This window comes from Sphaerodactylus townsendi, linkage group LG04 (assembly GCF_021028975.2).
Source record: "Sphaerodactylus townsendi isolate TG3544 linkage group LG04, MPM_Stown_v2.3, whole genome shotgun sequence".
NCBI classification, from domain to species: domain Eukaryota; kingdom Metazoa; phylum Chordata; class Lepidosauria; order Squamata; family Sphaerodactylidae; genus Sphaerodactylus; species Sphaerodactylus townsendi.
The window spans coordinates 4,644,742-4,666,395 of NC_059428.1; the positions used below are offsets into that span (position 1 = coordinate 4,644,742).

The 21,654-nt window shown below is 46.4% G+C and overlaps 1 protein-coding gene across 1 annotated transcript in view; it reads right to left on the bottom strand.

The window, feature by feature from the left end:
• Window positions 1-21,654, bottom strand: part of MAP6 (microtubule associated protein 6) — a 51,878-nt gene that overhangs the window by 17,916 nt on the left and 12,308 nt on the right. The window contains exon 2 of the mRNA XM_048492907.1: window positions 1,950-2,163. Coding sequence (XP_048348864.1) covers window positions 1,950-2,163 — 214 coding nt within the window. The remainder of the gene's footprint in view (window positions 1-1,949; window positions 2,164-21,654) is intronic.

Consider the following 21,654-nt stretch of genomic DNA (forward strand, 5'->3'; position numbering starts at 1 on the left):
GTGGGGATGCCTGGGCACGCACCAGAGATGCCGTGCGCTGAGAGTAGCGCGCAGCAAAGGGCAACAAAGGTAAGTGGGGAAACGCTGTTAGGCGACCCTTGTGAAACTGTCGTTCGACCCCCAAGGGGCCCCGACCCACAGGTTGAGAACCACTGCTCTAAGCCATCCTATGGGAACAAATTGACTGTGTATCCTATGTTGTTTAATTGCTGAATGAATTACATGTAAACTCAGATAAGACACAAAGCTGGAGAGGAAAGAGAGCAGGGCATTGCTTTCTTCCTGCCATCTTGGTTTTATGCCCGGAGGGAAACGGTCATGGTAAGAATGCATCGGGAACGCCTCCTCTTCCTCCATGCGTGAGCTTCAGACTGATAACAAAACGTGAAGCAGTGAACAGACCTGACGATGGCTCAACGGAGCATCCAATTGGATGGAAAATGGCGAGGATATCATTGGCCCAATGGAAGTGGGCAATTTCCTTCCCTTGCTCAGAGCTGGCCTTTGATAAACTGAGCGGCAGGAGGGAAAAAATGGGCGGTGGGTCTCAATAGTGATGCTCTCTCCCAACGTCAATGGTAAAGCCAGTAAGGAAATTCCTAGAGCAGGATGAATTTCATGACATCGTTTTGCGACCATGTTCCAGAAATTTCACCGAATTTCCATGGTAAAGACCATGCGGATTAGGGAGATTTATAGAGCACAAAATGATGTCACAGCCTCCATGCTGCTTTGGAAAGTTCCCCAATCTCTGTGGTAGAGACTACAGAGACTGAGTGGGGGGTGATTCCTAGTGCATGACATGGAAGCAGAAGCGTACCAGGGGTAAATGGCGCCCGGAGACAAATTGCCTCCAGGACGCCCCCCAGGCTCTGCCCCCCTAGATCTACCCCCTGATGCCCCCAGGCTCCACCCCCACTGCTCTCGACCCCGCCCATGTCACCATGGACATGGGCAAGGTCTAGGGTGCTCACCTCCCCCACCCAGACTCCCCCTGCCAGCTGGGCTCCCAGCCGGCATCCTCAGTCCCCTCCGGGCAGGCCAGAAGAGACTGCAGTCCTGGCCTTGGAGACCTTCTTTTATAAGCATTAAGGCCAGGGGGTGGGGCTTGGGGAGCAGGAAGGGGTGGGACTGCTCCCCAGTCCCCACCCCTGGCCTCAGTGCTCATAAAAGAAAGTCTCCGAGTTCGGGACTGCAGTCTCTTTTGGCCTGCCCGGAGGGGAGGTTAGAAGAGGCTGCCGGCTGCCGGCTGGGAACCCAGCCGGCAGGGGAGGAAGGAAGGGAGGGGGAGTCCAGGGGGGGTTGAGGGCACTTGCAGGCAGCAGGAAAGTCGTTTGCAGGCAGCAGGAAGTCGGACGTGGTTGAGGCACGTGAAAACGATGAGACAGCAGGACTTCCTGGTCACGTGGGGGGGGGGATTTTGCGCCCCCCATGTGACCAGAAGAGTGGAGCCCGGGGACAAGGGGTACCCCTTGTCCCTAGGCAGATACGCCTCTGCATGGAAGTAATATCAGGTGCCCCCCAAAACCTCACCCTCTTCAGGCACCACCTCAAAAATCTCCCGGCGTTTGCCTGTTCAGAGACCAACATGATTTTATTTTTTCCTGTTTTTAAATTTTTCATCAATAGAAATTAATGCAACATGATTTTCATGGCATAAGCTTTTGAGAATCCAGCCTCCATTTGTCAGATGTGGATTCCCACCCTGATTCGTATCTGATCAAGGGAGCTATGATTCTGAAAAAACTTTAATACTCAGAGACTTACTCTAATAGGGAGACAGTTTAAAATGCAAGGCTTGGCAGGGATACACGGACATTTCAATCAAAACACATAATTTGCCGAGTACATTTTTGCACAAGCACCCGCTGAAGCCAATGGTGGTTGTGAAGTCCCCAAATCTCGCTTCAGTGGGGCGGACACTGAAGGTTGTCCCCATCCCTCCTTACCTTCGGTGATTCCTTGTAGGGTTCGCTATAAAGGCTGCGTATCCTCCTGCGCTCGAGGAATTTGTTATCCGCTGAACCAGGCTTGGCGCTCTCTGCGGTAAATTGGACACTGTAGCTGGTTTCGTGAACCATCTTCTCCTCTGGGGGCTTGTACTGGTTCTTGGCTCTGATGGCCTTCACCGGTTTGATGTCTGTCCATGGTCGGAATTCGTTTCTGGTGGAAGGAGGAGGGAGAAATCAACAAGAAGATTGGCCAGAAAGCGTTTGGGACTCTTTAGTTTGGAGAGGAGGCGGCTGAGGGGGGATATGATTGAAGTCTATAAAATTATGCATGGGGTAGAAAATGTTGACAGAGAGACATTTTTCTCTCTTTCTCACAATACCAGGGGGCATTCACTGAAAATGCTGGGGGGAAAAATTAGAACTAATAAAAGGAAACACTTCTTCACACAACGTGTGACTGGTGTTTGGAATATGCTGCCACAGGTGGTGGTGATGGCCACTAACCTGGATAGCTTTAAAAGGGGCTTGGACAGATTTATGGAGGAGAAGTCGATCTCTGGCTACCAATCTTGATCCTCTTTGATCTGAGATTGCAAATGCCTTAACAGACCAGGTGCTCGGGAGCAGCAGCTGCAGCAGAAGGCCATTGCGTTCACCTCCTGCAGGTGAGCTCCCAAAGGCACCTGGTGGGCCACTGCAAGTAGCAGAGAGCTGGACTAGATGGACTCTGGTCTGATCCAGCTGGCTTGTTCTTATGTTCTTAAAGCCCAAGAAATGATATTAACAGGCTTGGACGACTTTTTCTAAGTATCTGTCCAGCCTTCCCAAGTTCGTGAACTGATGAAGCCACTTGCCATATACTAGATTCGAGTTCAGCTGCAGTTCAGAGACCAACATGATTTTATTTTTCCCCATTTTTCAATCTTTCATCAATAGAAATTATTTATTTGTATGTTTGTTTATACTTTGCATCTACTATACTGCCCACCCCCAAAGGGCTGTGGGTGGTTTACAAATTAAAACAACAGATAAAATACATCATAAGGATCTTTAAACCCACACTCGCCATGCCTCCCTTTTGGGGGGGGGGGGAGGGAATCTTAAAACTGGAATGCTGGACGCCACTCATATCTTTATTTTACTGAGATTCATTGTATAATCCTTGGAATTAAATTTTTAGTTTTTTATCGCTGCTTTTAAATGTTTAATTATTTTATATTGTTACCCCTACATGCTGTACACCGCCCAGAGCCCTTCGGGGATAGGGTGGTATAAAAGCCCAATAAAATAAATAAATACATACATACATCAGGCCACAGGCCACGTAAACCTAAAAGCACTTATAAGATGGCAAACAACTCAATTAACGCAACACAATTTTCATGGTATAAGCTTTTGAGAATCCAACCTCCATTTGCCAGATATGGATTCCCACCCCGATTTGTATCTGACGAAGGGAGCTATGATTCTGAAAAACTTAAGACCCCCAAAGTATCAGTTGGTCTCTGATGCCCATTATTTGCTCACCTCCTACAGCACAGCTGTGAGCTTTGAAATGGGGTTTCCCCACTGCTTTCTGGACAAATGGGGATCCTCCAACTGCGAAGCATCCAGGACCACACAGTCTACCCATTCCCCCGCCCACTTTTGGGTTCTCTCCCTGCCGGAGTTCCTGCTGTTGTGTGGGCAGGGACAGCCGAGAAGAGCAAGAAGACCCAGTGAAGGCAAAATGTATACTGTTTGCCTTCGCTATTGGTACAAAAGGAAGGAACAAGAGTTTTCCTTGCATTCCAAACCCACGGAGCTTCAGTCCTTTGAAGCACAGTGAGCGCAGGGGAAGGAAAAATCTCTGTGTTATGGAGACATTTCCCTGAAGGGAACCAAGGCTTAATGTGGAGGAGACAACACGTACATACATGACCTGCAATCAGTGGTGGGATCCAGAAATTTTAGTAACAGGTTCCCATGGTGGTGGGATTCAAACTGTGGCGTAGCGCCAATGGGGCTGGGCGGGGCACGACGGGGCGTGGCCGGGCATTCCGGGGTGGGGCATTCCTGGGTGGGGCTGTGGCAAGTGCACCGGTCCTTGGGCGGGAAACAAATGCACGCAGGCGCAGGCTGCCACGCATGCCGGTGCACCTCCTGCTAGACTGCTTCAAGTTCTGCGCGCTACTGCTGAGAGGAGGGGCGTAACTCAGGCAAAAATCACGTGGCAAAATCACCCATTAGTAACCCCCTCTCGGCACACACAAATAATTAGTAACCTACTCTCGGGAACCTGGGAGAACCTGCTGGATCCCACCTCTGCCTGCAATGCTACCTCCTCTTCTACTGCAGACCAACGTTGCTGCTTCTGAAACTGTCATACACTGAGGGAGACCTTTGGTTCATCTATTTTAGCACTGGGTAATTTGACTGGCATTTGCGCTCCAGACTCTGAAGGTAGAGAACTTCATTAGCTGAGATCCTCTGACAGGAGATGATGCCAGGGACCAATGTTCCCTGCAGGCTGTGTGGGTGTGCAGCTGTGCAGCCACCATATTGGTGCTATGCAGATAAGGGACCGCTCAGTAGGGGAAGCTCTCCCGGGAGGCTCAGTTTCACACAGTGTTTTGGAAGTTACACGCAGCGCCGGAGAATGGTTAGAGGAATTATTGCCAAGGACTGATCCGGAAACCTTCCACACGCAAGGCAACAGGCTCTCTACTGAACCACAGTCTTGCCACACCTGTGTTACATCCAGAGGTGGGATCCAGCAGGTTCTCACCAGTTCCCGATAGTGGGTTACTATATATATATAAACCTTTAATGGCATAATTAAAACAGCAACAATATACCAGAAAAATGGCGACCTCAGTGTAATGATACAATCTCCAGTACAGTTATAACCGTTTGCTGATGACAGAGCACAAAAAGTTAGCCAGCGCTTCCAATACACTTGCAGAACCACAATCCAACATCGTTACCACAATTGATAGATTAATATTATCAATGGGGGGTTTTAACCACGGGTTTAGATATTTATTCCTGGCTAAACTGTGTAACGGGCAGTGTAATATCACGTGTTGGATTGATTCTTCGTAAGCTGAACTGCAGGGACAAAATCTTTCATTAAAAGGCACTTTCTGTATTCTGCCCTGAGTGGTAGCTGAAGGGAGAATATTGCACCTGGCAAGGGTCAGGGTTCGTCGCAATTTGGGTTCTAAGACCAAAATGGAAATACTTTGGCCATGGTATAGGGTTTTAATGGTATACCCAAGCGCAAGGGGAGAGCAGCGTTTATTAGCCTGCTGCATCAGGTGACTATACTCGAGATCATACAATCTCTTTTTTGATAGTCACGAAATAGCTCATTGGCATTCATTAAAGCCAATGCATCCAAGGATAAACCCATTTCATGGATTTTCACCTCAACAAAGGACCACCACTCAGTTTTGGCTATGAAAGAAAGCGCCTGGTAGGTAAAGATTTTAGGACACTTGTTAAGGCGCAATCGTATCAAGAATTGGAAGGTCATGCACCATGCTCTTGTGTGGAGGTAGATGTTGGCCCACCTCCAAACAGACCGCAGCATATGGGGACTGAGTGAGGTAAGTCGAGTATACTATAGAGAAAGCATGACTGAACTCTTTCCATATCAAGAGTTCCATGCTTGTATCCACAGTGGGATTCCGTATAGTAATTGCATGGTGATTTTAGCATTAAATGCCTTAATGGCTGCAGGTACAAATTCATGACCTTTGGTGCGAAAATAGCGGCTAATGGTCTTGCAACTAAGTTTGCTTGATTCAATGGCCAATTTCCTTTGGGTAACCCAAGAGGAGTTATACTCAGTAAGACCCAGGTATTTAAAATGTTTGACCTGTTCAAGCTGTTCATTATTTATTGGCCAACTAAATGGTCTCCAAGAACAAGCAAAAACCATTATTTTTGACTTTGCAAAATTAAGCTGCCAGGTTATTATGACTACAATATTCAACACAGCTGCTGCCAGTAAGCCGCCTCAAGCCAGCTTTTGTACGGGAGAGTAATATAGCGTCATCAGCATACAAAAGTAAAGGCACATGATTCAAAGTAGGGCAGTGCGAGGAATCCTCCATCAAAAAGGAAGCCAGATCACTTTAAAAAAAGATTAAATAGGGTTGGGGCCAAAACACACTCTGGTACTTGACACCCCCCCTGTTAATTGGTATATAAGCACTACTAAGTATACCATCAGGAGAGCATTTGACTTGACAGGTAGTGTCATGATGTAAGGCCATTACTAGTGTAAGTAGCCTTCTGTCAATTCCTAGATTAACAAGTTTTCTCCACAGTAGATCTCTGGAGACAGAGTCAAATGCCCCCTTTAAGTCCGCCAAAAAAGGCCACAAATAGGGATGATTTACTTCCGTTAGTATATTTTGTGACGAGAGTCCTAAGGATCAAACAATGATCTAAAGTAGATTTTCCTCATTGGAAACCTATTTGTTCTGGGCCAATGATTTTGTTTTCTGTAATCCATGAAGAGAGCTTTATTACAGCAAATATTTTGCATATACCTTGCCAGTGATGGACAATAAACTGATCGAATGGTAATTGGAAGGGAGCAAAAAATCTCCCCTTGAAGACAGGAATTATAATCGCATGGGTCCAATCTGATGGTACAAGAGCTGTTTGATTAACGGATGTAAAAAAAGAGTTGCTAGTACCGGGGACCACCAGTCAACAAAGTTCTTAAATAACTCTGGGGGGAACCCGCCGGGTCCTGGAGCCTTGTGGTCCTTTTAATTTAAGCACAATTTCAATGCACTTCTTCTGCACAGACAGGGGGGGGCCACTCTGGACTGTCGTTTCTATGTAGGCAGAAACATGCAAATTAGGAAAATGAAGGGTCTCATTAAAAACGCCAAGGAAGTATTTTCTGCCAGATATGACTGGGTATACAAGCTGCGTGGAAACTAAGTGAACCTGAGTCATTGGATACAAGGGACCAAAACTTCCTTGAGTCGCTACAGTTTATTGCCTGTACAAGTTGTTCTCTAGTGATCATTTAGTAGTATCAACCTACGCTCTTTGATATCACTTCATGAAGTTGGTTCTTTAGGGAGAAGTATGTACCCAAGGTGTTACTACAGGAGGTATCTCTAAAGATTGCATATGTCTCCTCCGTGAAGAGTCTCTTTTGTACGATAGTATTCATCATTTAGTAACAGGTCATGTCGACTTCTTGATTTGGATCTTTCCACATGACTGGTGGTCGTGAGTAGTGGCAATAATCTCCTGCGTTAGCTCTTCAAAATGCTTAAAACAATAAACAGGATTAATAGTTTGAAGAGTGAGTGATCTTAGGGCCAAGGAGCTTATGGGAATAAAGCATGGTGCTGACTTCCCCAGTATTATTTTTTTTTTTTAGGCCAACTCATTCTAACAATTTGTAACGGGCTAGCTGGTTTAGCCTCAGAAAGGAGTGGTTTATTGATATGGTGATAGTTAGTGGTAGATGATCGCTCATATGATTAAAACCAATCTGAAATTCTTTAACATGTTTCCTGATCTTAGAGGATACTAGGACCTTGTCAGGAGCACTGCACCCTCTTTTTGAGAGATATGTAAATTCACCTGATCCGTTAAAATTGGTCAAGCCATTTAAAATAGTCAGATTAGTGGGTTACTAATTATTTGTGTGTGCCGAGAGGGGGTTACTAATTGGGTCTGCTTTTCCGTTAGAAACTCCATTAGGTCCAAAAATCTTCAAGTCCTGTTGTTTCCTACGTGGCTGGTTAGCGAAGGTAGAAAACGGGATAATTCTCCCTGTTGGGCTGTTTTAAAAACATGTTTTAGGAATATGGTCCTTGTTGAAGGAAAGTCTCCTTCTTTTGATTTCTAGAAACAAAATTAAGTATTTGAAAGTATTAAGTATATGACAGGCAGTTAATTAGAGGAGAAGTAGTTGTTTCTGTTAGCAGTAGATGATAGGACTTGCTATAATGAGTTTAAATTATAGACAGAAAGATACCAGCTGGAAATTATGAACTTTTTTTACAGTAAGAGTTTTTTACAGTAACAGAGACATTATTAATGCCCCCGTCGTGCCCCGCCCAGCCCCATTGGCGCTACGCCACAGTTTGAATCCCACCCCCATGGGAACCTGTTACTAAAATTTTTGGATCCCACCACTGGTTACACCCAAACCTGTGTTACACCATTCAACTGATTGTTATAGCTAAGTCGGCCCCCATGGTGGGAAGCAAAAGAGCTCCAGGGCGCCACCTCTAACTGGGGTTTTATCTGGATGAGATTTTAACGTATTTATTTAAGTTATGTGTTGGTTTTATTATATTGTCTTTGGGTTATTTGTTGTGAACCGCCCTGAGCCCTTCGGGGATGGGAAGGTATACTAAAGTTAATAACTAAATAAAATAAATAAATAAACCGTGCACTAAGACCATGGATCCATTTCTCTCTGTGTGGTCTACTCTGATTGCCAGTATTTCTCCAGGTTTCAGGTAGAGACAGTCTTTTTCCAAGACTCACCCAAGGACCAAGTCACACAATATAAAGTCCTCGCATTATTCACACGGCCGCCACAACAACGTTCCATCAGACGTGCCCGGCTCAGAACTCAATTTCAAGTATGTGCTGACTCATTTCGGAACAGGGCGCATGGTGTGTGTGGATAGGTTTTCCCCTCCACACTGGTTTCCCCCTCCACATTGTTTCCCAGCCTAAATGCCAAACTTCTCAGTTACTTAATATTGTGAAACTATCACTGAACCCTAAAAGAAGAAGAAGAAGAAGAAGAAGAAGAAGAAGAAGAAGAAGAAGAAGAAGAAGAAGAAGAAGAAGAAGAAGAAGAAGAAGAAGAAGAAGAAGAAGAAGAAGAAGAAGAAGAGTAGGAGGAGTTTGGATTTATATCCCCCCTTTCTCTCCTGCAGGAGACTCAAAGGGGCTGACAATCTCCTTGCCCTTCCCTCCTCACAACAAACACCCTGTGAGGTAGGTGGGGCTGAGAGAGCTCCGAGAAGCTGTGACTAGCCCAAGGTCACCCAGCTGGCGTGTGTGGGAGTGCACAGGCTAATCTGAATTCCCCAGATAAGCCTCCACAGCTCAGGCGGCAGAGCGGGGAATCAAACCCGGTTCCTCCAGATTAGATACATGGGCTCTTAACCTCCTACGCCACTGCGTAGGAATGTGGTGTAGTGTGGTGTAGTGGTTAAAGTGTCGGACTAGGGAAAACAGAGGTTCGAATCTCCATTCTGCCATGGAAACTTGCTGGGGGACTTTTATTTTATTTATTTATTTATTTGATTTACATGCTTCCTTTCCCCAATAATGGGATCAGGTGACTTACAAGAAATCAATTTAAAATCCAGTGTTACTAAAATCCAGTGCTATTAAAACCAGACTCTCTCAGCTTTGACTCTGGCAAGTATTTGGATGGAAGGCCTCCGATGAATACCAGGGTCCTGAGGCGGAGGCAGGCAATGGCAAACTACCTCTGAATGTCTCTTGCCTTGAAAACCCTAAGGATTCACCATACGTTGACTATGACTTGACAGAATACAAAATGGCTGCCGCCTAGGGTACCATCTCCGGGTTGCTGGAGATTTGGGGGGTGGAGTCTGGGGAGGGAGGGCTTTGGGGAAGGGAGAGACCTCAGCAGGGTATAATGCTGCAAAGCCCAGCCTCCAAAGAAGCCATTTCTTCTGGGAGATTTGATTAATGTCATCTGTATGAATGCAATAAATACTGCCGCCCTCAGTTTTGATTCTCGGCCAGTGTTCCCTCAAACACTTTCCCTCCATAAACTCACAAACAGGACAATTGGGGTCCTATGCTCATTACCAAAGGAGACAGGAAGCAACCCTAACATGATAGAGGTCATAGGGCGATTCCGCACATGAGTAAAATAGGTTCGACCCAGTTCCCTGAGAAGGGCACTGACCTAGGTCGAAGCCATTGTTGTTCCCCACTGCAACCATCTTTATCCCAGCTCGGAGGGCGGAATCATCCTGTGCCTCTTCGCCGCTCCGTTCCGATTGGCTACTGTTCTACAGCCATGTTCCGTCTATCCCCACACACGTTATAAAAAAAACTGCCACAGGAATGGAGGGACGAAGGTGGCGTTTTTTGATTGGCCAGCTGTATGCATGCCCGAAACACTCAGCTGTGATTGGCTGAATGGGGGACTCCCGGCACCAGAGATTCTGCACTTTACTGGAATCGAGCTGAGTTCGAGCGTGGTTCCCTGAAAAAGTAGCAGTTCCCAACTGGAGTCGGAAATTGGACCGTTACACGGGGCGAAGCTGGTACAAAACCGTGTCGATTCCAGTGGTTGTGCGGAGCACTTTTGCAGCTCGAACTTAGGTCGATAACGCAAGTGCGGAATCAACCATAGAATCATAAAGTTGGAAGATACCCCAAGGGCCATCAAGTCCAACCCCCTGCAATGCAGGAACACACAACCAAAGGTCCACAGTGGGAAAGGGGATTGGTGGAAATGGCCACTTTTGTCTGGATCCAGCCCAGAAGTACAGCCAACAAGCCACCTCTCTTCTCCCCCCCTCTCTCCCTGCCTTTCCTTTTTAGCAAAAATATAAATTGTGTATTCCTGCACGGCAGGGGGTTGGACTCAACGGCCCTCGTGGTCTCTACCAACTCTATGATTCTCTCTGGATTTCAATGAAGAAACATCAGTGAGACGACTTGAGTTGTTTCCAGAGGACGCATGCCTTATGTAAAGGCGGATCAGACTGTTTTGCAGCCTGCATGAGTGACAGCTGCTGGTAGGTCACCAAACCCTGCACCCTTCCCCAGGGCAAAAGCACGTCCATTAATTAAAGCCTAGCCCCATGTTTAATATTCAACACAGACGACAGACCTCGGCTAACAGCTTGTTCATCATTGCAGACGACACTAGAAATAGAGAGCTGCGGCCAATTTATAAACTACATCTGCAAATAAGTGAAGTTTTATTTGCATTCACGAGGCAGCCGTCGGTGTCTCGACCCCATCAGGGAAATTCTCACGCAGAAGCCAGGTTCTGTATGTGAAGCAAGATCTGGACCCGGAAGTTGGTATCTTGTACATAGATCCTCAGACACGTTGCACAGTTGGCAGTGCTGGGTTTGCGACGACACGCACATGCGTTAACCCTGAAATCAGGTGGAGATGTGCAAACTAGTGCATGGCACATTTCCCACCTGTACGAATGCAATAAATAAATAAATAAAATCCCATGCGTCCATTCTGCAATGTGACACAGATGGGAAGATACCGTGGTTGCAGGAGAGACAGAATCAATATTTCGGCACAGCTTTCTCATTTCCTCAGTACTCAGAAAGCAATCGATTGGTTCATTCCCATTTGCTCTTCTGCTGCACCGAGTGGCTTTTTCTGCACAGCACAAATAAAATGTTTTTGGGTCAGAAATAAAAGTGTTTGGGGGTGGAATTCTGCACAGTTTCCCCCCAAAATGTACTGAAAATGTTTTATTTGTGCTCAGAATGGGTTTTTTTTTCTGAAAACACTAAACTAGCAACTTTTCCCCTGAAACTGTTTTGAAAATGTTTCCTGCTTGCTGCACAGAGGACAAGAAATGTTTTATGTTTCCAGACCAAGTTTAAAAATTCCTCTGCTATTTTCTTCTGCTGCAGTGATTTCCTGTGCCACCCACCATTTGCAGACTGTGTTTTCCACAGACATTTCCCCTCTTGTATCACAGCTACCAGCCATTTCAGTGTTTAAAATACATGAATAATGTTAGTTTTGCCTTCTGATGACGTGTTATTTTTCCTTGTTGTTGTTGTTGTTGTTTTCAATGAATTATCTTCGAAGCTACAGAGAGTCGATATGAGAATCGGCAATATGGGCAGATTTTAAGTCTCTGTAGCTTCGAAGACACCTCATTAAAAAAAAGGGAAAACAACACGTTTTGCATAATCGGCAGGCAAAAGTAACTTTATTCATGTACTTCAAACACTGAAACACCAAGCAGCTGCAATATAAGCAGAGGAAATGTCCGTGGGAAACACATTCAGAAAATGGCAGGCCGCATGGAGCGGCAGCCAAAAGAACCATTTTCAATTGAAATGCTTTAAAGTTCAGCACTATGCGGACAAAAAAGCACCAAAACAATTATTTTTAAAATGTTTGCAAGTTACATCTGTGAATAGATGAAGTTTTATTTGCATTCACGGGGCAGCCATTGGTGTCTTGCTCACATGAGGAAAATCCTCACGCAAAACATTTTAAAAGATCTGTGAAGAAAAAGCCAATGCCGCGTGAAGTCCCATTGGGAGACTGTGGCAAGCACCTATTGGCCAGTGGCAGTGACTTCCCTTACTGCTTCCCCTCATTCCAACTTATTTTTATCTAACTTTATGGTTTTCAAACCCAATGATGAAGTGCTTTCAGAGTGGGCAGCCCTGACTGAAATCAACCGAAAATGCCTTACGAAGAAACACAGAGCTGGATACGACCTCAAGGGTCATCTAGCCCAACCCCCTGCACAATGCAGGGAATTTACAACTACCTCCCCTTCCCACTCTTCCAATGACCCCTGCTCTATGCTCAGAGGAAGGCACAAAAACACCTTCAGGAAGGCAAAAACACCTCTAGGACCCCTAGTCAATCTGGCCTGCAGGAAAATTCCTTTCTGACTCCAAAGTGGCAATCCAATTGGCATGCGCCTAGCCATGTAAGAAAGGGCCATGAGAGCGAATCACTGACTCATCCCCTTCCTGCCGGTCAGGGATTGCACCTAGTTGACTGAGATTCATTCCTAACTCAAAGTAATTATTACAAGATATTTGTAACCAGCCTGTTAAATGCTACCACTGCGGTAAGGGCACATTCTTTCCTTGATCTTACTTTGTGGCTTTACATGCTGTGTAGATAACTAGGTTTACCCCTGACATTTCTGGTCCCATGGGAAACAGGATTTACCAGTGGTTCTCAACCTTCCTAATGCCGCGACCCTTTAATACAGTTCCTCATGTTGTGGTGACCCCCAACCCTAACATTTATCCATTTTACAGATGGAGAGCACTGATGCAGAGAGTCTTAGGCGACCCCTGTGAAAGGGTCATTCGACCCCCAAAGGGGTCCCGACCCACAGGTTGAGAACCACTGATTTATACCCTGTCTTTCTCTCTTGTAAGGAGATTCAAGATGGATTACAAACTCCTTTCCCTCCTTCTCCCCACAACAGACACATTGTGAGGCAGGTGGGATTCAGAGAGTTCTGAGAGAACTGGGACTGGCCCATGGTCACCCAGCACACTTCATGTGAAGGAGCAGAGAAACAAATCCAGCTCACCAGATAAAAGTCCGCCACTCGTGTGGAGGATTGGGGGAATCGAACCTGATTCTCCAGATTACAGCCATTGCTCTCAACCACTACTACACTACACTGGCTTTTTAAAAGCTGTTTTCCGCTTCTAGATTGAAGAAGATTTACAGATTTTTTTAAGATGCTTACCATGTATCTTATACTGTTCTTAAACCTCTGAATTTATGGTATTGTTTTTACTCGCTAACTGTATCAAGCATGTCTCTAGTGAGACAGCATATATATTCTCGAAATACTCAACCCACTCAGTCCATTAATGTAATCCAGTTTAGATGCCATTAAAAAAAAAGATTTGAGAAATTTATGTTGGAGGAACATATTGATGGCTTAGTGAGCCCAGGAAAGCTAAATGGCACCCCCATGTTAAGCAGCAGTATATCTTTAAATATCAGGTGCTGGGGAAAGACAAGAGGAGACGGCTATCATTTTTACATCCTATTTGCGAATGCCCACGGGCATCTGATTGGCAGTTGTGGGGTACAGAAGGATGGATTTAGCAGGGCCTTTGATCTGATCTAGGAATGGTCTTTGGAATGGGGTTAGCCTGCTAGCACTTCAAAAAGTCTATTTTTCCCACTGAGCCAGAGGAAAGTCTAATTTCCTTGACCTGATGAGTGAAGCCAGTCTAGTGTGACATAGAAAAAGACGAACAGCTAAGTGTGCCTTTGTTAAACACCCCACCGTACGCCCACCACAAAGACAAAAGGCGTATGAATTATGTATCAAGCACGTGCCAGCAGCTACACGTAAACTGAGCTACACAGATTTCTACAACTGGAGGAAGCCAGCAAAGGACGGCTGAAATTAACTGCAACAAAATGAAAGCAGGGCGGCTTGGCTTTTCAACCAATGGTATTGCCACTGGGCATGATAACCCCCAAAGTGCATGCTTCACAACACAACCATTCTTCCTGCTCACACTCCAGAGCTATTTATCCCTAACATCCACAACTTTGCAAATTTGCTGTGAGGAAACTAGAACTATCTGAACACAAAGAGAAAAATTACCCATGTCTCGATGGGGAATGGCATTTCCCTGGAATTATAGCTAATTTCCAGACTCCAGGGATAAGTTCCCTTGAAGAAAAAGCCTTCCTTGGAGGGTGAATTCCTTCCTTCCCCCTCCCTCAACTTTCTTTCTTTCTTCCCCCTCCCTCAACTTCCTTCCTTCGTATCACAAAGTCATATCAAACAAAAGGGGAAAGAAGACTAGTCAGGAGGGAACAAACTCCATGGCAGCCTGCAACTACAGGCCTGTAGGAACAGCTCTGTCTTACCGGCCCTGGAGAAGTGAGATAGATTCATGACATTTTACCTGGCTCAGCTCCCTCCCTTTCCCAACTCTGCCTTCCACAGGTGCTGCAACCAAATCTGCAGGAATTTCCCATGCCAGAAATGGCAGCCATGATTCCCTCTAGAATATGGGAAAAGCCTCATCTGGTAAATGCTCACACACAGGAGAACAATCAGTTATGCTAGTGGGATGCTGGCCAGTTAATAACCCTGGTTTGGGTGGGTAACGCTCCTCATGCGTCCCACTTTGGAGAAAATATTTCCCACAGGGAGGGGAGTGTCCTCAATGGGCTATAACGCCATACAGTCCACCATACAACGTGCCCATTTTCTCCAGGTGAACTGAGATCACTCGTAACAGTGGGCGATTGCCAGGAATTTGACAACCCTACTTATGAGCTACAGTCCTGAAAGATAGTATACATCAGTGGTTCTCAGCCTTCCTAATGCCGCGACCCTTTAATACAGTTCCTCACATTGTGGTGACCCCCAACCATAAAATTGGTACGTATAAAATATAAAAAGACCGTTTTCTGATGGTCTCAGGCGACCCCTGTGAAAGGGTCGTTCGGCACCCCAAAGGGGTTGCGACCCCCAGGTTGAGAACCACTGGTATCCATGCACTCCAAATTACCACCTTCATTCCCACCCCACCCCCAAATGGAGAATTCACACCTCCTCTCAAAGGACAACATTCACGGCACACCCAAAACGATTTAAGATACTTCCAAGCCATCAAGAAAACTGGCATTCGGCAAGCCGGTTACCATCAGACGTTCCAATTACGAGAGAACACGAAAAGGAGGTCAGTTTGAACCAGTTCCGCAAAACAAGGCAAGGCCAAAAAACGATTCCCTAAAGAATCATAAAATACTTCCTTAAGCTGAAGGGAAACCAGCCAGGATCACTAGGAAAGTCTGAATAGCTCGACGGAGTGATTTCGGGGACAACGCATTCTGGCTAGCGACAATATACCCGTGTCTCAATTGCGTCTGCGTGCAGGTCTGAAAACGAGAACCTTGCAGGTGGAAACGCTAATCAAAACAAATATAATAACAGTTCTTTTTGCCGATTCTGTTCCCCAAATGCTGGATTTGGGGTGACTGTGCACTCGGAAACCCCGGGTTGTATTAACCCTTGGCTATGTGACCCGAGGTTCTCCTTTGTTGTTTACAGCCCCCTTTTTAAGAACATAAGAACTTAAGAACAAGCCTGCTGGATCAGACCAGAGTCCATCTTGTCCAGCTCTCTGCTACTCGCAGTGGCCCACCAGGTGCCTTTGGGAGCTCACGTGCAGGAGGTGAAAGCAATGGCCTTCTGCTGCTGCTGCTCCCAAGCACCTGGTCTGCGAAGGCATTTGCAATCTCAGATCAAAGAGGATCAAGATTGGTAGCCATAGATCGACTTCTCCTCCATAAATCTGTCCAAGCCCCCTTTAAAGCTATCCAGGTTAGTGGCCATCACCACCTCCTGTGGCAACATATTCCAAACACCAATCACACGTTGCGTGAAGAAGTGTTTCCTTTTATTAGTCCTAATTCTTCCCCCCAGCATTTTCAATGTATGCCTCCTGGTTCTAGTATTGTAAGAAAGAGAGAAAAATTCCTCTGTGTCCACATTTTCTACCCCATGCATAATTTTATAGACGTCAATCATATCCCCCCTCAGACGTCTCCTCTCCAAACTAAAGAGTCCCAAACGCTGCAGCCTCTCCTCATAGGGAAGGTGCTCCAGTCCCTCAATCATCCTCGTTGCCCTTCTCTGCACTTTTTCTATCTCCTCAATATCCTTCTTGAGATGCGGCGACCAGAACTGGACACAGTACTCCAAGTGCGGTCGCGCCACGGCTTCATATAAGGGCATGACAAAGGGTTTTCTACCAGCGGAGGATTATTTGATGGGAAAGAATTGCCGGAGCCAGTTCCTCCGTGGCTAATTGAGTCCCAGCCCAGCAGCTGGGCAAATGCCAGGTCCAACCAAGCCCCTGGGGAAGGGGGGGGCTCTCAAAGGAGTCTGCGAAACCGGCTCAGTGACAGATGGCCGACTTGCGAGGCTGTGTGCTAATCTGACGTCCGTGGCCAAAGTCTGGGCACTTGAAACCAGCTATGGCCGCAGATGGGCATTGGCAAGGCCACAGGTGCGGTTCGTCCAGAGGCAGTCATTAAAACCGAAGTCAGAGACATTCAAGACAACCAGACATGAAGGAACACTTTCTTTAAAAATTAATGGGGGTCTGGGTTCGTTTCTAAGGGCAGACTCCTTGGACACTTTTCAGCCTGAACTTCTGAGGCCCTCAAGAGAAATCTTTGCATATCCCTATTTTATTTTGTTATCAAATCACAGCTGACTTACAGTAAGCCTTGTTGGGGCTGTCAAGGCGAGAGGTGAACAGAGGTGGCTTGTCGTTGCCTGCCTCTGCATCATGCCCCTGGTCTTCCGTGGAGGTCTCCCATCTAAACATCTCTCACCAGGCCTCACCCCGAACCAGAGGTGGGATCCAGCAGGTTCTCACCAGTTCCCGAGAGTGGGGTACTAATTATTTGTGTGTGCCGAGAGGGGGTTACTAATTGGGTCCGCTTTCTTGTCTCCATGCCCTCGCCTCCCCGAGAGGCATCCTGCCTTTGAACGCGAAGGTTCCATATGGCAATTGCGACTAATAATGTAACTCCCTGAACTGGGTTAATCCCTTTCAGGTACTGCAATTCATGGATTCTCAGCCTTTTGTACCTTTTATCTCACCAGTCTCTATCAAAGAACCTGTGTGTTTCACCATTGCTGTGTTCAGATTTATGAGTTGGGGCATTTTCTATAATGTGATGATGATTTAGAATTGACCTGTGCAAAAAAAAATTGGGGGGCGTCTTGGTGGGGTGGCTGCCCATAAGGGGGCATCCAACTCAGGTTTTGCCCAGGGCTCAGGTTTGCCTAGGTACGCCTCTGCCCCCTTTGCTGAGGCGGGGCTGGCGAGGGAACCTGTTACTAAAATGTTTGGATCCCACCACTGCCCCAAACTCTCCAGGAATTTCCCAAGCTGGAGCCAACAATTGTGTCCATGGACAACAGGGTGAGTGGGTTATTTGACCTCTTAAAGACATGAGCCCTGTTTAGATGTTAGAGGAAGGCATGTATAACCAGCATGTGATGGCATGCAAAATTGGGATCCACCTGGAATCACAGCTCACCTCCAGATATCAGTTTCCCCAGAGAAAACGGCTGCTTTGGGAAGTGGACTCTATGGCATTATCTCTACTGAGGTCCTCGTCAAACCTCACCCTCTCCAGACTCTACCTCCATACCTCTAGGCATTTTCTACCCTAGAACTGGCAACCCCACTCTGTTAGATTTGCCCCTGAGGATCTTGGTAGCTTCTCTTTGGAGCCGGTGTGGTGTAGTGGTTAAGAGCAGGTCCACTGTAATCTGGAGAACTGGGTTTGATTCCCCGCTCTGCGACTTGAGCTGTGGCGGCTTATCTGGGGAACCAGATTAGCTCATGCACTCCAACATACACCAGCTGGGTGACCTTGGGCTAGTCACCGTTCTTCGGAGCTCTCTCAGCCCCACCCACCTCACAGGGTGCTTGTTGTGGGGAGGGGGGAAAGGGAGAGCCCCTTCAGGAGAGAAAGGGGGGATATGATGATGATGATGATGATGATGATGATGATGATGATGATGATGATGATGATGATGAAGAAGAAGAAGAAGAAGAAGAAGAAACCTTTAATGGCATATAAAAAGGGGGGATATAAATCCAAGCTCTTCTTCTTCAACTGTGCCACAATCTCGAATGATGTGGGGAGATCCGGACTGGAGCACAGTTATGAGGGGTAGGACTGGGGTCATCAATGCGCCCCCAAGAAGTGGTGCCTAGGGCTCGAGAATCCCCTGTCCCCCTTAGATATGCCAATGATCTCAGTTAGGGGGAATGACTGTCTTGGACCTGCTTGGCCTACGGCTGCTCTGGTCTTGCAGGGGGATGGTGATGTTGACGGATATTCTGCTGAGTTGACTACCGTGTTTATCGATGGAAGGAGGAGCCCAGACAGCCAGCGAGAAAGGAAGGCTGAGAGAATTATGGCTCGGGAAAAACTATCGGGTTCATTTGAATCACGGCCCATCTGGCAGCCATCCATCACCAGGCACCTGCTATCGAAATTCTAATTGCTCGACGCTACCCTCTGCCCCTGGGAATCTGGAAAAGCTCAAGGTCACCGCAGAGAGAAGAAATCAATGCCAGAGCACTATCGAAGGCAGGGCTTGCAAGACGGGGGGAAGATGGGGGCCGGCAGGGGGGAGGGCTCTTGGAACGACTCGTGCGGAGCACAAGCTTCCGCCAGCCCCGCCTTTAAGAAATTTAATAGATCACTCAGCGCTGGCAGAGACAAGAAGGTGAAAGAGGAGATGAATTACAGGAATCAGGAAGATTCCTGGCATGTGATTCTTTAGGTATAGAACTGTATTCAAACAGTAAGTGTGATAGTTTTCGGCCCTCTCATGGGTTTGCCGGGTCTTCCCCTGTGCCAGGAAGCCCCCTGCTGCCACTCTTCCATGCCCACCACTGCTCAGAGAAAAATGGTTAAAGCCAGGATAACACGTCACATCAGTGGAGAACCACAAGTAATACCACGTCACTTTAGGAATTGCTGGAAGCTCTCTGGTTTTGGGGAAAACAAACCTGATGTGTCACTCTAGCAATAGTAAGGAACTCTAAGGTAAAACCAGCAGGTTCTCACAGGTTCCCGAGAGTAGGTTACTCATTGTTTGTGTGTGCCGAGAGGGGGTTACTAATTTTACGGCTTTGGCCCCGGCCTGGTGGAACGCTCTCCCACCAGCTGTCCGGGCCCTGCGGGACCTTGGGGAGTTCCGCAGGGCCTGTAAGACGGAGCTGTTCCGCCGGGCCTTTGGAGGAACCAGCCGCTAATGGTGCCCCCCCGGCCCTCAACACCTGGGCCATTAACCATCTGATGAGACTCACCATGCCTCCCTTTTTTGTGGGGAGGGAGGGACTTTATGTTATTGGATTGCTGGACGCCACCTCACACTCAAATTTAAATTCAAATTTTTGAATATTTAAAATTGGACTAAGACTTGGAAATTTTTATCGCTGCTTTTATATGTTATCATTTTATATTGTATTTTATATGTTGTGCACCGCCCAGAGCCCTTCGGGGATGGGGCGGTATAATAATAATAATAATAATAATAATAATAATAATAATAATAATAATAATAATAATAATAATAATAATAATAATAATAATAATAATAATAATTGGTGATTTTGCCACGTGATTTTTGCCTTAGTTATGCCCCTCCTCTCAGCAGTAGCGCGCAGAACTTGAAGCAGTCTAGCAGGAGGTGCACCGGCGTGCGTGGCAGCCTGCGCCTGCGTGCATTCGTTTCCTGCGCAAGGACCGATGCAGCGGCTGCGTCCTTGCCACAGCCCCGCCCAGGAATGCCCCCGCCCCCAGAATGCCCAGCCACGCCCCCGTCATGCCCCCCCAGCCCCATTGGCATTACGCCACAGTTTGAATCCCACCACCATGGGAACCTGTTACTACAAGTTTTTGATCCCACCACTGGCTAGAGTGACATATCAGCTTTGTTTTTTTTACCGTAGAGTTCCTGATTATTGCTAGAGTGACATATCAGCATAATATTATGCTCCTCCCCCTCCTAAGGATCACCTTCCCCAGCGCCAACCTCAAATCTTCAAGTATTTTTGAACCCGGAGTCTAGGGTTACCAACCTCCAAATGAGATCTGGAGATCCTCCCTGAGTTATAGCTGATCTGCAGACCACAGAGATCTGTTCCCCGGAAGAAAAACACCTCCAGGCAGCGAACTCTCTGCTATCACACTCCTTCTGAGCTTCACCTCCAAAGGCATTCATTTAAAACGTTTTAAGGCGAAAACTGATTTTGCTGAAGGAACCGCTAGGCTAAGCTGGCCCTCTTTGTAATACTGTGCTGGGAAATTATTTGTATAATGAGGCAATGTTGGAGATACGACAATTGAAGACGTGGACAATTGAAGCACATGGACAATTTCAACAGAAAGGAAGAAACCGTGAAAATGAACAGAACTTGGCTGCCAGTGTTGAAAAATACTAGAGTCAAGACAGTGACCAATCAGCTCCACACAAACATAGGATGCCTATAGACAAAGGAAACAAAGGCCAGGATACTTCTATTCAGATGCTCCCATCTGTTGACCTTGCTATCTTCATTGTTACTCCCATGCTATAGACTTCATTGTTACTCATACTTCTATTCAGATGCCCTCACCTATTGACCTGGCTGTCTTCTTTGTTACTCACAGACAATGTTTCTTCACCCACCCTGGACACTCCAACAGGTATATATACTCCACTTGCTTTCCCAACATCAGATCCTCTGAAGATGCCAGCCACAGATGCAGAGAATGCTGCTAGAACACGGCCATACAGCCCGGAAACCACACAGCACCCAAGTGATTCCGGCCGTGAAAGCCTTCGACAATAAATTGAAGACAGCTGACCCACTGCTATAATAAATACTAGGGAATAGTAATAGTGATTTATATTAACATTCTAAGATAAATTATATGTATATTTTTGTACTTTCATCTTCTTTATTCAATCCCTCTTTATTTGCTAAGTTGTCTCTTTTTTAATATCTTGGTGAAGGTTTATTCCAATGGTGTATACACTGTAATGGATATTGCTATTAAAATTTAATTTAATTTTTTAAAAAAAAAAAACATTTAAGGCTGCAAATAAAATGGCTTGGAAACCAAAGGGAGGGTAAAAAACCAGGCCAAACTCCATGGTGGAAATGTTTCATTTCCTGCCTCAAAACGTTTTAAAAGGTTTGTGCGGAAAGGGACAGCGGCAACTTGGCAGCTTCAGAGGCGTGTCACAGATGCATTTCTCTCTGCAGCCAGCCACAGATATGGGCGAGAATATTAGGAACTGAAACTACCAGCCCACGGCTACAAAGCCCAGAAAACCCACAACCACAAGTGATATTTACTTACATTCATGCCACTGATAATTATCCTCCCCGTTTTCATGCATTAGGTTTTTATTAAATAGACA